Raw genomic sequence first — 17451 nt, 5'->3', positions numbered from 1 at the left:
TGTGGCCCCACACTTCAGGTGTCTGTGGAAGTCAGGCTGTGAAGTAAGGAGACCAGTTCCATGAGGGATTTGGGGCACCATTTCATGAGTTTATTACCCTTCTTTTTTGCCAAATAGCCCTGAGGAAGGTAGTCATCAAATCGAGAATGGCTAAAATGAGGAATGAAAAAGATGGAAATTATAATAACTTCAAATAAAAGCAGGCCAGCTGATGTGATTAAAAAGCCCTGTATATACAGTGGGGGGAAAATGATAATCAGACCAAAGCAGTCATAAGAGAGAACAGTGATCAAGATGGGAGACAATGTTATCTAAAGATTAAATTAAAAATAAATAAGATAGATGAGGAAAAGAATGAGTAACAGCTGTGACAGGAGTGTGAAACTGTGTTCATGCTGCAGGGCTGGTTGAGAAGAGAAAAAGAAAGACACACCAGTATTCTGGCAGCATGCTGGGGATAGGAGTAAGGGGTGCATTCCTTCCTGTAGTGTCTGGTGGTGGTGTATCAGCAAAGCATTTGGAGACTCTCATCAACTCACCACCCCTTCTGATATTTTCCCCAGTCCCTCTAAGGATAACACATTGGGCCTCCCCAGAATCACACGGGCTGGGATGCTTAGGGAACCCTTCTTCCCAAGAGCAGGAGTCATGCTGGATTTCCCAGGACCATGCCTTCACAGTTGGGCCTCACTTATCTGGTCTTGAGCAGCAGATTGATTCTGTTTTCTGACTTCTGCATGTGTCACATTGTGCTTCTTACATTCCCAGAGGTTTTCCTTAAGAATACCACTTGATTTTTTCTCCACCATCTTCAGGTGACTTGGTACCTTATCAGCTGGCATTTCGCTCTGTCCTGCAGCATGTCTTTTGGGGTTAAGAATGCCCATGCCTTCCAGGACCTCAAGAGAAAAATCTCTATACCACACACTGGAGACTCCCCTAGCCCCACCGAGAGATACTGATGTTGGGAGAACAAGAAATATTTCTCTATGTTTTTCACTTGACATTTCTAAGTTTGTTTCCAGAGTTTTTAAGTATTTGTACAACATTTCATGGGTTAGAGAATATTTGTGCATCTGTTGTCACATCTGAACCTTATAATCACCCTGAAAGATGTTTTTATTATTCTCACTTCAACGATTAAAAAAGAAGAAGGTTGAGAGAAGGAAGATAATTTGCTCAAGTCCCCTTGGTAGTCTACATCCTCTACCCTAAAGTTCTGTTGTGGGCTATGGCAGGAGAGAATTGCGTGGCAGGTCCTGGGCTTGCTGGGAGAGACCCAGTGGGTCTTGAGCAGGAGGCGAGGCACATGGATGTAGACTCGGGAAACCTTGCAGGTGACTGGAGACGTTTCACAGCCTCTGCAGTCCTAAAGTCAGCAGGCAGTTCCCATGGAGATGAGGGGCATTAGAGGTAGAATGCTAATACCTGGGGGAATATGGCTGTTTTAGTCAGGATCCTCCAGTGAAACAGAACCAATAGGATATATGTGTGTGTGTGCATGCTTGCACATATTACATGTGTTTATGTATAGGTACACATACTTAATATATACATACACATATAAGAAATAGTTAAGGAATTGGCTCACATGATTATGGAGGCTGAGAAGTTCCAAGATCTGCAATTGGGAAGGTGGAGACCCAGGAATGCTAATATATGGTTCCAGTCTGAGTCTGAAGACCTGAGAACCAGGAGAGCTGATGGTGTGAGTTTCAGTCTGCACGTTGGCAGGCTTGAGACCCAAGAAGAGCCTGACCTGGCTGGAAAAGACCAATGTCCCAGCTCAAAGCAATCAGGCAGGAGGCATTCCCTCTTACTCAACCTGTTTGTTCTATTCAGGTCTTCAGCTGGATTATTGGATGAGGCCAGGGATGATGGCAGAGTAAGATGAAGCCAGAGACTGAAAGAGGGAATAAAGGATGAGAACTTGAAGACAACATAATTGATTCTAGTCAGGCCCCAAAAATGTGCGATCATGAAGAAAAATCATGTGACTGCCCAGATTTCCATAAAATGCTTCTTGAAAAGTACACAGTATGGAAAGCAGAGCTTAAAAACAAGTATGAGTGCAAAGGAACAACCATTACTGAGAGAACTGAAGCCCTGAATGCATTAGGCTTATGGAGAAGGCTGAAGATGAGAGAAAAAGGGGTGTGAAGGAAGAGAGAGTCGGCACATGGCAAGGGGAAAATCTCAATCCCATTTTTCTAACTGTCTTGGTTTTTTTCTTCTCAAGTAGAGAACTGATCTTCAAATTAGAAACACTAGAACATATGTGATTTTAAAAAACCAAAGTTCAAAACCAAGAGGAAAAAGGAAGGTATTCCTCACTACCGTGTGTCCAGGCCTGAATCACTGGCTTCTGGGTTCCCGAAAAATATGATTGCAAAATAGTGATTGGTCATCTTTTGCAAAATAATGAGGGATGGAGAAGAAACAAAAAGATTACAAAAATAAAATATTGCACTTTTTAGAAAGGGGGCAAACCTGGATCAGGAATTACCAACTAGTGAATTTGTCATCGCTCCTGGGCAGAATTCTAGAAGAGATCATTAAGCAGATGGTCTGTGAGAACTTGGAAAAGGAAATCATGATCACTGAGAGCCAGTCCTAAAAAACCAGTTACCCAAGTATGTTCAGGAAATCTGCCTTACAGCAGTTGCGCAAATTAGCTTTGGGCATTTGAGTAGACTACAGTGTGAACCAGCAATGAGATGTTATAACAGAAGAAAAAAAACATGATCAGAGATGCTTTGCTAAAAATTCAGTTCTAGGGCATAGAAAATATTTATCCAAATATACTCTGTGCTGTTCAGATCCCTCACAAATGAGTTCAGTTCTGTGAGCTGCATTTTAAGATAGTCACTGGCAAGTTGGAATATGTACGGAAAAAGTTAAGAGAAGATGGAACTCATATTTATTGAGCAAGCAACTTAACGTGTTGGACATTGTGTAAAATGTGGTATGTGTGTTTTAATGCTTAAAACAATACCATGAAGAAGTCATTAATATGCCTATTTTAGATGAGGAAATGAAGGATTATGTAACTGAGTTTTTTGCCTCAGGCCAACAGCTAGAAGATGGCAAAGCTAAGACTTGAACCTGGATCTTTCTCATCCCCAAACCCATGTTCTTTCCACAGTGCAAACCTGCCAGAGAAATAAGGGACTTGGAAAATGAGCCAGTTGAGAAACTATTGAAGGAAGAAGTAATTCACTTTAAAAATGAAAGGAGTGCAGAGGAGTCGGGGAGTGGGGAGGGCATCAGGAAGAGTAGCTAATGCATGCCGGGCTTAATACCTAGGTGATGGGTTGATAGGTGCAGCAAATCACCATGGCACACATTTACCTATGTAACAAACCTGTCCATCCTGCACATGTACCCCAGAACTTAAAATAAACTTAAAAAAGAAAGGAGTAAACATAAACATGATGTTGTTTCCATATATTAAAATGTTGGCCATTTGGAAGAGGGCTAGCCTTGTTCTCTGAGATCCCTAAGGATGGAACTAGAGCAGTAGTGTGGCAGTAATTAGAGCAGTTCACATTTATTAACCATTTGCTATAAGCTGACCCCTCTGCACATACTCATTCTTTAAACCTTACTAGCATGAGTGAGGTACAGCACAATGATCATGCCTGTTTCACAGGTGAAGAACAAGAAGGGGGTTGAGATAATAACCAGGGTGTCCCAGCTAGTAAGTGGCAAAGCTTGGGCTGAAATCCAGGTCTGTACCCCTCAGGGCCAGTGTTCTCAGCCATTTTCCTCCACTGCATTCCTGTTGGCAGAATTCCAGTCAACATGAGGGAAAATTTCCAGGTAACTAGAACCTCTTAAAAAGGGATCAGATACTTTGTTAGAGAGTGAATTGCCTATCAGTGATGAATCCTGACAGACAGAGATGCTGGCTTGTATCCAGGCCTTATGACCCTACAGGTTTCTTTCTACTCTAAATTGTTGTTTTTCTACGATCTTAAGAGAAGCGAGTTTACCTATAGATGAATACTTTGAGAAGGGGGGTATTGGTGGTGAGTCTAGTTGTTTTTAAAATCACGTTGTCAACCTAAATTCCAGCATGATGATAAACCCAAAATCCAGTTTCTTCCAGATAATGTTTTTCTTTCAGTCATTTATGGTAAGTCTGTGGACATATGATGAATCTGCAGAAAGGTTTATTACTGTGTAAAAGCATAACAGTTCTGTTAGTAAGTAAAAATTATAATGCTATACATATTTTGAAATAAAAGTAAGAAATTTAGGGCCAGCTGTGGTGGCTCACACCTATAATCCCAGCTACTCAGGAGGCTGAAGCACAAGAATCACTTGAACCTGGGAGGCAGAGGTTGCCGTGAGCCAAGATTTCACCAAGAAAAAAAAGAGAGAGAGAGAGAGAAAAGAAATTTAAAGGAGAAATTTTAGGAAAGTTGAAGGGGGAATAAAACCTTATAAAACCTTATTAACATTATATGAACTACTTTGGTATCCTACTCTTTGTAATTATAGTGAAAGTTGGGAAAATTGACTAAGGTACTTTTTGGAAGCAGGATTATCAGAACTAGGCTAGACTGACTTAAGGGTAAAGATGAAGAAGGAAAGAAAAAGGGAAATCTTTCCTATTCTCTTGAGCACTCACCTTCCTCTACTCTCCCCCAATTTCTACCACCCCCACAATCACAGTGCTTAAGAAAACCAAGTAATGGAGAAATAAGGGTTCTTGGAATGTGTTTCTTGATCTGGAAATTTGGACCCAAGAGACCTTAATTTGTTGATTTATTAGTTGTTGATGAATGAGGTCGCATGGAAAAACTTTCTGCCTCTTGGTTATGTTGGTGGAAACTTTTCTAAGCTTTAACTAGCTGACTTTTTGGTTAGCTAGAGATTATTTACTTTTAATAACAACACGCTAAGTTTCTGAAATCAGATATAGCACAGCAGTCTCCAGAGAGCTGTGGTCCAAAGGCAGTGGCTGCATCCATGTACAGTTCTCATCAGATTTTCTGAAAAGATGCTTTATCTGTTAAGGTTAAGTTAACCTTGGCTTACTGCCGTTCCTCTGTTCCTTCCACATCTCTGTGTCTTGTGGGCATGCCAGTTTGCATTCAAATCTGCTGTATCAGTTTTAAATCCAGTTCTCAGTCCTTAGGGTATTACATAAGAATAAGTTAACTAAAGAATCCAAGAATTTTTACGTATGATGCTGAACTAACTGGATTTGACTTCCTTGGGGAAAATGAATAGCCAGGCAGATCACATTACAGATGAGCATTAATGACAACTGGAACACCTCCCTCCCTTCTAAGCAGGCAAGGAACCTCCCACGTGCCAATCACTGTGCTGGCACTGGGGATACCAAGATGTGTTCCTTGTTCCTTCAAGGAGCACCTGTAAAAACATCATAATGTAAGATATGTGCTGTGGCAACGTTGAGCCCCAGGGTATTCAGCAACTCAGACTGCTGAAGAAAAGGGAGGGGAAAGCTGCTCTGAACCAAGTCTTGGCAGCTGCCGAAGGTGTTCACAGCAGTTGCAGAATTGGGAAGATGCACACACCTAGTTCTGCAGGCCTGTGTAGGTCAGGACTCTGGAGAGAGATGACCGCGGAAAGGTAGGTACACCATGCTAAGGAGTTTGGACTTTATCCTAAAAGCAGTAGGAAGCCTTTGGATGGCTTTAAGAGGAAAATTATGGGATGTAATTTGTCTTTTTTAAAAATAACACTTTGCTAGCAATGTAGCGAATGGGTTGACAATAGGTGAGTTAGGAAGCAGAGCAACACACTGTTTAGAGGATGTTGTAAAAATCCAGGTGAAAAATGAGAACTCTAGATGATCAATACCTTGGAGTTGAAGAGAAAAACATAAATCAGACATATTAGGGAGCGAGTCTGCAAGGAACTTGCTCATGAGTGATGGATATTGGGGAACAATGGAGGAAGCTGTTGAGAATGACACCTGGGTTTCTGGCTTGAGTAGGTATGGTGTCCTCTTATCAAGATGGGACTTGGAGAATTATGGGGAATATGATGAATTCACTTGGGGGTATGAGGAATTTGAGAAGCTTGAGAACCATTCAGGAGGAGATGTCCAGGAAGGTTGGGTGACTGGGCCTGGAACTCAGGCAGGAGATGCTGAGATACAATTGTTGATTTGTCCCTTTGATGTTAGGAAGACAGTTTGACATCATTAGAAGGATAGGGGACTGGAAACCACACTAAACAGCCTCTATTTCAGAACCATTTAGAGATGATAGACATGTGAGATGTACTGAAATGCCTGCTAGCTGAGTTTAACAGAGAAACTGCAGTCCCCAAGGTGAACTTGGGTTTTTTCACAGTATTGTTTTCCTCTCTGTGCCCACCTTTCTTTTGAACTTTCCTCCCAGGCTTCTTGGGGTCCTGTGGCAAGAATCTCAGTTACTAGGCTGTTTAGAGGCTATATCAGTAAGGGGATGTAAGATGGCATTTTACTAACTATTCTACCTCCTCAATAACTCTTGGAAGGTTACTATTAGTAGTCCCATTGTACCGATAACAAAACTGAGCCTCTGAGGGGTGACATAGCTTATTTTTTAGTAAGTGGCAAAGTTGTAGATGAAGTTGCAGACTCTAAATCCCATTCTCTTTCTTTTGCACAGCACAGACCTACGCTAAAACAAATCAGGCCTGTTAAATCCTTGAACAAAAGCCATCAGTGTTGTTAGTGGTGAAAAATGTTTTGTGGAAATGATGTGGCCTCTTAGGTGCTACCAAGAGCAATACTCTCCTTGGACTGCCCAAAACTAATTCCATTCATGCACCCACTCCAACTCACTGCACCGACCCCACAGCAGTCAGACCTGGAGGCTCTGGGGGGGCCCTGTCCTAAGCCATCTTAAGATGCAGCCTCCAGGGCCTTGCTTATAATTTTCCCCCTTTCTCCAGCCTCCCCTTGTCCCTACCTCTGCCCACCCCAAGCAGCCAGAATGATCCTTTAGTTTAAAGCATAAGCAAGTCAGTCCTCTGCTCAAAAGCTGATGACTTCTCATCTCACGTAGAATATAAGCCATGACCTTCAAAGCCTTCTACATTTTGGCCTCTGGCTGCATCTATGACCTTGTTGCTGACCATACTCACTCCACTTGAACCACACTCCGTTGAGCCTCCCTGGGTGTTCCTTGAATGCTTTTAACACCTTCTGAACACTGCAGGGCTTGTAAACTTGCTTTTCCCACTTCCTGCCATGGTTTGGCCCAGGTATCTCAGTGACTGGCTCCTTTACCCCATTCAGATCTCAGCCTCTCAGTGAGACCTCCCTGGCTACCCTGTCTAACATAGCCCCCATCATGCTCCATCCCTTAGTCTGCCTTATTTTTCTTCATAGCACTTATTTTATATTTGCTTATTGGCATTGTCTACGTGTAAGCTCCATGAGTTCAGGGGCTCTTTCTGTCCTGTTCCTGTTGTGTCCCTGGCTGCTGGGATAGTGCCTGGCCCACAGTGTGTACTCAGTGGCATTGGTTGAATCATGGAATAAACACATGGATGCTGTGGTCCAGGCAGAGAGGGGACAGAGAGTGGGATCACTATCACCAAAGGAACTAAGAGTATCTTAGTCCCTCCCAATGTGGTAAACATTGGTGGTTCCTAAGTCTCTGCATTTGAGGATAATTGTAAACAGGCATCAGAAAACGTGTATGCATCTTTCTGGGTAAGAAGCAGCTTTGTTGCTCTGATAAGGATGGGAATGATTTTTCCTTCTAACACACAAGTTACAGGGACAGATTTGCCACCTCAGGAGATGGTTAACAATAGTGTCGTTAACTATTGTTAATGACCCCTGCCCACTCTACCAAATCTGAAAGTCACAGTGTTAGTGTTTGTGGAATCTGTTGAAAGTGCCTCCTGCATTGTGACTTTTTGATCCCGAAGGAAGAAGACTTTCTGTAATAACTTGGCTCTCATGAGCTGTGCTTCAGAGTGTCCTTAAACAGAACTTTCCTGGTTGGAGATTTGAACCTAAGGCCATTTTCAGTGCATTTTTCTGTTGTTCTTCCTTTAGGATCTTCTATGTCTCTCATGATTCCCAAGACTTGAAGATCTTCAGCTATATCGCTCGAGATGGTGCCAGCAATATCTTCAGGTGTAACGTCTTTAAATCCAAGAAGAAGGTAAAGAGGCGGTTGCTGTCCATCTGCTATTTTCCCCTAATGAATCCAGAGCACCCCCAACATTGGCCCGTCTCCCTGTTGAAGACAGCTATTGTAATGCCGACATGGGGCAACTATCTCAGTAGTCTGTCATTGCTGCTATATAATGGAATTCTCTTTTAGCATCATCTGAACTTTGTACTTAGTTACATACAGATAATTGGAAAGGGATTGACCATTGACTACATGCTCTGGGATGAGAGCAGTTAAACAGCACCAGGAGTGATTCTAACCTTAGCCTTGGGGTAGGAAAAAAGTGTTGTCATTTACTAAGGAGACCCTTCCTCATAATTCTGTATATTGATTAGTGGGCTACAAAATATGAATACACATGGAGCCCGATTTAGACTCAGTGTGTGATATTGATTATCCTGGGTGATTATTTGTTATGGCAACCTTGATACTCAAGTAAATGCAACTTTGAGGATTCTGAAGAGGCATTCTTTATATTAATGTCATTCCTCCAGAAGTCTAACACACACAACTAGGGTTTTAGAAGCCTAGAATCTAGCCTCCCCTCTCACTGGAACCATGAGTGACATTATGTAGGTCTCAGCGTTCTCATCTATAAAATGAAAAGAATCGTCAAAATCAGCATTTCCTAAATGTGTTCTGTAAAACATTTATCAGCCAAAATGTTTCATGTTAAAACTACCTGATTTAAGTTGCTGAGAAGGTCTGATGTTAAAGAACATGTTGTTTAACCCAGAATTTCCCAAACTAATTTCACAATGGAACCATATTTTTTCCATGTAATATGTGTTAATATCCTGGGAACTGTTTTTCTGCAGAAGAGATTTTGGAAAACACTGTATTTATGCCCCTAAGGACCCTAGTAAGTCCACCATTCTAGAAACAAACTACTAAGCCTGGCTTTCTACGAGAACTTCATATTATGCATCTTTTGTCTTCAGGCCTCTTTAGTAGATGTTTAGGTACCTTGTCAAGTACCTTGTCAATAACACATGCCAGGGTCCAGATTTACTGATAGGTGTCCTATTCCCTACCCTAGCTCCACAAAGAGAATTATGCTTTGTTAACTTAGCCTCTTCCTCTATGGAGATTTGTACCCTTACCCACCCTGTTCCAGGCTTTTAAAATGCAAATCATGGAGTTGGATGTAAAGTGTGCTACAACTGGAAAGATGGCAGGAATAAAAGAGTAACTTGCCAGACTTCACATCTAGATAATAGTGTAGCTGAGCGGGAAAAAACATAAATGAGGCTAAGTCAAGCTGCATTAAAGAACTGATAGAAAGGGGAGTAGGAAGAGGGAGAGAAAGAAAAGCCATAGGCACTGGAGATGAGAAAGTTTAGGGTTTGGGAGAGTGAAAGGCTTATATGTGGCCTTGTGCAGGGAACCTGGGGAGGAGAGAAAAGGAAATACAAAGTGTCCTGATGGTCATGAATTGGATCGTCTGTAATGTTCTGACAGATGCAACAAAAGACTGGAATTCCCTTTTAATTCATTTTAAGTATTTGACTGTGCTTCTGACTTTAGTTTCTTACAAAGACTGGACTGTGGGGACCTTGGAATTTATTAGAGTTACAAATAACACATTATCATTTGCCAGGTTCTTTAATAGTTAATCTTATTTTATCCTTATAACACATCTGTAAAGAAGGTAAGACATGTAATTTTCACTTCCCAGTTTTACAGATGAATAAACTGAGGCTCAGATTAAATGACTTGCCTGAGTTCTCATGAATAGGCACTGGCTAGAATAGAACCAGGGAGACATGCAGCACAAAAGAATTTTGAGCAGGAAACCTAGGTAAGAGGACCATTATATTATATTTGCCTTGCTGTCAGATGTAACGTAGCAATACGGACGCAGTGGGGGCATCCACTTCTGACGAAACCTGAGTTTAAGAGCATTGCTCACTTGGAACTTTGATCTTGAAGTGCGGCACAGAATGGAGTTCCCATTATCCTTGAAAAGGAGTAGTCATCTGGTTCCCTATCATGTCAATTTTTTTCCATGTCTCACAGCTCTTACAGGGAATTCTGATCTCTAGCTCTTCTGTTTCCTATACCCCTTTCATCCTCACCTACTGAGACCCTAGCTCTTCATAGAGTTAGTTCTCAGGCCCTTTCCTGGCCTGGAGCCATGCAGCTGAGGGGATTGTTTCCAGTCAGCCTGGGCTTTGAGCCCTGTTGCTGCTGAGCTGTAGGTGGGAGGGCTGGTTTCCAAGCTAAGAAAGGGAAGTGAATTGTTCAGCGAAGGATGCAGAACTGGGGAGGGCTGGGGAACACATAAGCAAGGTTTTGCTTGCCCTTCTGCTTAGCCTCCAAACATGGTGATTTACCTTTTTTATAAAGCACTTCTAATGTCAAGAGATAATAGTTAACTTGGGAAGGAATTTTAACTGGCAAATCATAGGAATGCTTCAGAAGTGGCGGGTGGGGGGAAAGGACTATAGAGGACATGTGTGTTGCAGAGATGTTGCTGGGTCGTTGAAAGTCAATAGGGAGGCTTCTTGATAGGGAGGCTTCTTGACTAGAAGCCCGCAGATGTGGGTGTTCTCCAGAGCCCTCGTGTTGGTCATAGTGTAGAAAAACCTTGTCTGAGATCCTTGTTCTGTCGGGACTTTGGTTATTGCTGTTTCATATCACATCATGTCCCCCGCGTATATGCCCATGGCACGTTTCTCATGGCCTCTAATGGGGTGTCATCATCACCCTACAGTTCACATGGGGAAAGGGTTACCTCCTCTGTTGGTTGAGAATATGGGTCGGGTGTCTCAGCTTTCCTGGTTGAGGGCCTCCCTCGACCTTGCTCCCTGCACAGCTATTACTCTGTACCTATAGATCTTCCTTGGGCCACTCACACAGATAGCCAATGTGGCTCCCACCTTGGGAATTGTATCCTTGAGCTAAGTTTTTTTCAAGTGGGCTTTCACCAGAAGCTAGATAGCAAAATATTGCAGGAATATAACATGGTACCTGCTATTCTTCTATACTCTAGATTATCTAAGTTCCAGCCTCATATTACATCAGATAATAATATCTAACCTGTTTTGATTAGTTGCTATATGCCTGAGACTGTTCAAAGCTCTCTATATGAATGATCTAATTTTATTCCCACAGCAGCCCTGTGAGGTAGGTGCTGTTATGCTCTTCATTTTATAGGTGGGAAAATGGGGCCTTAAGGTACATAATGTGTGTAAAGACTCAATAAGTAATGGAGTCGGAACTGAACCCAGAGGGTCTGACTGTGGAGCTCACACTCTTACCCACTCCATTATACTATTGTTGTTGGCTCATGAGGAAGTTATATAACTCAGAAGTTTCTTTGTTTTCGAAGACCTATTTGTAACTGGGTTCTGCTGTAATTATTACATGGGTATGAAGAGCTCCTTAACTTTGAATGGCCCAAATCACTTTAACATAGATTTTCCTTTTTTCCTCATAATATCCTTGTATGGTTAATATTGACTCAGTTTTGTACTTGAAGAAAGAAAAGGCCCAGGGAAGTAAATCACCCTTGGTCACACAGTGAATCAATGATGCCACTGAGATTAGAAACAGGCTTCCTCCTTCCCAGGCCAGGACTTTGAGTGCTAAACCCTATTACACAAAACCCATATGAAAGATACATGAGCCTTTCTGGACTTGAGTTTTCTCTAGCCATCAAATAAGATGAAAGGCATCTCAAGAGTGCTGATTGTTGTGTGTGAAGTGATGTGATCTTTAAGGAACAAATTCTCTATGACTGGGAAGGATTGTCAGGATTGTGGTGGAGGGACCCTAGCACTCTTCAGACCCATGCTAGAAAGGAGGGATGGGAGTGGGTCTTTTCCTCACTGTGAGCATCCAGTGGAGACGCTTGCTAATAACACGGGCATTCCTCGTTTCCCCTCCTTGGGGGATATAATGATAGTATTCATTTGCAGGGCCTTTTGCCTCTCGAGAAGACTCTTGCATGGTCTCTTGACCTCTCCCGTGGAGTGGATGTCATCCTCCTGTCATTTTCTCCTAGCCCTAGGAGTATATGGCTGTCTGCCCTGATTACCAGTGACTGCACTTATTAATGCATCAGTGCGTGAAGTGCTGGTGATTAACAGGAGCTTCAGGCATCTCCCCATTATCTTCATGGGCAGCTTCTTGAAATAATTTTGCCTGCAATCACAGCTCAATTGGTTTGGGTTAGGAGAAATAATTTCCTCCTATAATGCTGTCACTATCAAATTGGGGGCCACAGCTGTGAGGTTGAACTGTCCTTTAGAGGTTGCAATGGATTTTGAATGGTGATGACAGCCATGTGCTAAAGAATAAGTCACTTGCCTGGTCAAACTTACGAGACGAAAGATAGGAAAGTTCTAAAGTTAGGGAAAGAGTCTGTTTTTTATACTTTAGGTTGAGTTGGGAAGTCAAAATGCAGGAATCATGGGTCTCAGAACTCATCTAGTCTGAATCACTCTCTTTCTGGATGAGAAAATCAATACTGAGAAAGGTGAATTAACTGTCCAGTCACCCAGTTGGTTCTGACAGCACTGGGATTATAACTCAGACTTCTCTTCTCTAGGGTACTATGTTTCATGGACTAGCAGAATAGAAGGAAAAACACAGCTATCTGTTGGAAACTTTAAGATGCAGTATGTCCTGTCAATGTAGAAAATCACACCTGCTTTGAAACTAAACTTTCCTTATACTGAGCAATATTCTGATGTCCAAGGCATCACCTCAACCAAATTATATAATCAAAGCCACTAAATAATGTGTTGAACAAAAACCATTTCAGAGCCTTAGTACTGTAGATCCTACTCTATGTAGAAGTCCAAATATAAATGTATTTTCATGCTTTGGCATTGTAAATTCCATAGATTAAGATCATTTGATAGACATAAGCTGAATCTTTTACTAAGATTCCCCCCCACCCAAAAAAATACATTAAAGAAACATGACATTCAGTTCTATTTTTGTTGAGATTCTGTGGCAGTTAAGGTCAAGATAAGGACATTATCTTGTATTGCTGTGATAGATGAGAATTATAAATCTGTGAGCTGTCCCACAGCTGACCTCATGGACTTCAGTTCTCTAAAATTCAGAACCACTTGTCAGTCAAATTTGAGTGCCCAAAAGAGATGGGGAGAGGGGGAGTGGAGGAGGGGACAGGGGAATAGTAAACTAGAGAGCTGGTAGACCATTAAAGAACCTTACCTGCAAGATGTGTGCCCCCATTCTTCTCTTTTCTCCTCTTATTATTGTCATTGTCATCATCATCTTCATCTGGTATTTTGTACTTATACTCTCTACTTGCTTGTCTGATGACTCTTAATCCTCTTTGTAAGTTGTAAAGTAAAGAGAGAGCTTCTTTCAGGACAGTGAAATTCAGAACAGTGCCCAAGATTATTTATCAAATCAGCTACAGAATATGACTAATAAGAACCATTCTTTACATGCATATGGCACTTAAAGATTCCCAAATTTCATAGGACCAACCAACTACAAAGTCGTTAAGAGAGAGAATGGAAAATAAAATCATGGTCTATGGCCATACCGCTTTGAGTGTGTCTGATCTCATTAGCTAAGCAGGGTCGGGTCTGGTGTGTACTTTGATGGGAGAAAATAAAATCATGATTGACTATAATTTTTCTATGGGCCAGTGAGGTACATACAGGAATCAACCTTTTGATTTATGTCTTCCTAAAGCTACCACTGTCGGCTTTTGTTTGCTTTTGGGTGTACAACCCACAGTGATTGTGAATATAGTGTTATTTTCATTACCCTTGCCGCAGTTCATCAAATGTTGACTCCTGCTAGGTATGAAGTTGATACCCACATTAGGTGTGCTGAGGAGAACAGCTGTTCATTGCATTTGGACTTAACTTTGGTTCTGGCTTGAGGGATGTCCTAGGGTTGTGGGAGAAGGAGCTGTGTCAGCGTGAAAAGATGGGTGGTTTGAAGAAACATTGCTGTGTGTATAAGGTAAGTGTATACAGTTTTAAGCTTCCTTTCCAGCTGTATTTTCACAAAATTGCCTGTAATTGACACTCCCATGAGCAGGCTCTCCATCTGGAGCTAAGAGCCACTCTGAGGTTAGACATCCCTTTCCAGCTTTGAAAACATCAAAGCAACCATATCCAGCCTAATCTTGACAATGAAGAGCCCACAGATACTTTCGGGCTGCTGATAGAAAATGGCTTTTGGACGAGAAGATTTGATCCGTGTGGCAAAGCACTTTTAGGGGCTTATGTAAAACTAAACTGGATTTGTACAGAAATAATGCAGTATAATGATGCTTTTTTAAAAAATCTAGTAAATTCCAGAGAATGGCCAGATTTTGGAACTCAAAAAGGCTGCCTTGTCAATGTTCCACTTGTTTACTCTTTGTACCTCGCTGCCTTCAATCTTTAAACCTCCGCTTTAGTCTCCAAAGGCCTGTATGTCGTCATGAGGTGGGAGCAACTGCTTCACTGTGATCTAGAAGACCCACAAACAAGCATTCATAAAAACTTCTGGAAGGGACTCTTTTTAAGGCTGCTATTTACCAGAGTTCTCCCTCTTGGATGCAGACATGGCTAATTAATGATAAAATCCCAGCGTGTGTGATTTTTGCATTTCGGAGTTGAAGGCAGAACCAGTTTTCTTGCCCAGCAGGCCAGAAGGTGGGGTAGCTAAGTGGGGTATGCCTAGCAGGCAGGAGCCAGCATGGCTGTGCAGAGAGCAGATGGTGAAGACACAGCCCCTCCCAGGCACAGGCTGCCTCTACTGACCACCTTCAAGTAATCACCTCGCTAACGAGGTCCCCATATAGAATCCTCTAAAAGTAGACTTTTTAATGGTGAAGCAAGGAGATCCTAAAAGGTCAAGGGACATCAGAACTCACATAGCCATTTATGAGTACAGTGAGGAGCTGTTTAGCCCCTTCTGACTCCCCGAGTGGTAGATAGGAAGGGCAGTTCTTTTATGTGTATGTATGTAGTCACTCTGTAAAACAGTTAGAGTAGCTTGATTATGTGTTCCAGTGCAGAGGGCTCTTTATAAAACATGCTACAGTGTCCTTTTACTGTGAATAGAAATATAACCTTCACATTAAAGGAGTAAAATAAAGGATAAATTAAACCATTTAATTTATTAATTTAATTATTAAATCATTTACCACTCAGTATGCAGATCTAGAACTCTTAATGCAACAATTTCCTCACATATAGAAACTATCATACTAGCTCAGACCAAAGATCCATTTGGCTCAGGAATTTTCCTCTGCTGTTATGGTGGAGGCTGTGCTATCTGATGCACAGCCTTTTGGATGTTAGCATACATACATAAGAGGTGATTCCCTTAGTCACTTTATGTTTCTACTATGATAAAAATAGTTCCACCTTTCCTGCACTGCTTTTTCTTTTCTGTCTTAATTACCTCTTGGTACAGTGAATTCCATAGTCAGGATAAAACATTTCTTGAGCATTTACTGTATGCCAGGCACTTTGGTAGGTGCTATCATATATTCAGTTTTTCAGTGCAGTTACAGAAATACTGTAGAGAACAACTGATGGAGGGAGGATAGGAAGGAAATGGGAGGCTGAAGGATGGGAAGCCCTTTCCAGCATGGGGAAGGCAGGACCAGTAAACCTAAAGTCTGCATTTTCTACTTTTTCAGGGGAATCAGGTAGAGGTTAGGGTCACCTGCTGATCCTAGTAAAAAATACTAGTAAAATGTAAAAATGAAGTGTTGTCAATATTAACCATTAAAACCAGCCCACTTCCTTACAGCCACTGGGCTTATAGATGGTTGAACACGTGAGTATGTTGCACAAGTTTATCCTTGATAAAGGTGGCAGAATAGAGATTTGAGCTGGAGTCTACATTCTTAAGATGCTCCGTTCTGAGCATAGCCCATCATCCATTGTCATCTTGTGATGCCTGAGAAATACAGGTCCTCTGTGAAGTCATTCTCCCACCACCTTTATCCTCTTATTTAAATCTGAGGGATTCCTTCCAAAGATAAATTTAGAAATTTGATTCCTACCCTTGTCTAATCCCATAGATCAGGGACATTTGTCTGAGGATCTTTAAATTTTTAATATCATCTTAAAAGCTGGTTAAAGGAAGTATCTGTGATTTACAGAGATGATGGAATTTGTAACACAGCCTCCTTAGGAAAACCTGAGATGTTATAGGAACAAACTCAGTAGTGAATTTAGAATTTTCTATATAACTGTATTTTAAAGGGGGAAGCTGGGTCTGTACCCTGGGAATGATACCAATGGGAAAAGACTAACTCAATCTTTGCAGATATTTATTCAGTATGAGATATCTGGGTTAATTCATGTAAGAGAAGAAAGTAATGGAATTAAACACTTAATCTCTACATATCATTTGGACTTACCATATTTTATTGTTACAACCTAAAACATTTACTTTTTTACCTTTTGTAAAGATACCTGGGGGAGCAAAATTCCCAAGAGTCAGAGAAGAAAGTAGAGGAAGGTTTCTGTATAGTGGACACTGGGTATACATGATAGGCAGAATAAAGTCATACCTAAGGTTTAGTAAACTAGTAATGAGCTTTGCCGTAGACGATTAACCATAGGCAGTCTGCTCTTACTCTCATAAAAGGAATAGGAACCAAAAAAATCTCAAGGCCCAGGGGAATAACACTTTTGGATGTAGGAGCCTTTACTTCTCCCTTTTCACCTGAGAGTTAAGCTTCCTGGCACAGCCTCCTAAGCACAGCACAGCTTGATGGCTAAAGGAAATGTAGAAAGCTGGAGTATTCCTGGCCCACATTTGTTAGGGACTGTGTCTTCTAAATCGCACCTTTTTGTGTGTTTTGGGAGTGGGAAGTGTAGGGGCTTTTTGCTTAGGACTGATGTCTACTGCTTCTCAACTTTCTGTGCAGATAGAACAGTCATGTCTTACACACTGCAAGCCTATGGTATGAGAAGGGGCCTAAGCCTGCCCTGTGGACACAGGAGGAAATTAAGGGTAGACATAGAAAACAGAGGTTCTGAGTCGCCACTGGGTGATGGTGGACCCCACAGAAGTTACCCATCTCCTCCTGCTTCGCTTAAGGTTCTTATCTCCCAGAAGTGTCAGGATATTTCAGGTGAGAGACCAATGGAGAATATCCCTGGAGTTAGTCTAATGGCTAAGAAAGGTTAGAGCTATAAAACAATTACTTCTAGGAGTAGATTTGAACTGAAGAATATAAGGAGCAGTAGAGTTGACTGAGATCTCAAATTGACATGTAGATGATAATTAGTCAAGATGCCTTTTCACATTAATATGGATGCTCTGGCCTGAAATAAGCAGAAGG

At 41.7% G+C, this 17451-nt stretch overlaps 1 protein-coding gene across 10 annotated transcripts in view; it reads left to right on the top strand.

Moving 5' to 3' along the window:
• The window catches only part of C1H1orf226 (chromosome 1 C1orf226 homolog), a 319795-nt gene that overhangs the window by 257937 nt on the left and 44407 nt on the right, over positions 1–17451 (top strand). For all 10 annotated transcript variants that reach the window (XM_054526420.2, XM_002809868.5, XM_054526412.2 and 7 more), the window contains one exon: positions 8039–8147. In XM_054526420.2, coding sequence (XP_054382395.1) covers positions 8039–8147 — 109 coding nt within the window. The remainder of the gene's footprint in view (positions 1–8038; positions 8148–17451) is intronic.

The sequence above is a fragment of the Pongo abelii genome, chromosome 1 (assembly GCF_028885655.2).
Source record: "Pongo abelii isolate AG06213 chromosome 1, NHGRI_mPonAbe1-v2.0_pri, whole genome shotgun sequence".
NCBI lineage: Eukaryota > Metazoa > Chordata > Mammalia > Primates > Hominidae > Pongo > Pongo abelii.
The sequence above is the reverse complement of the archived record's forward strand: the minus strand, read 5'-3'. Positions and strand labels throughout refer to the sequence as shown.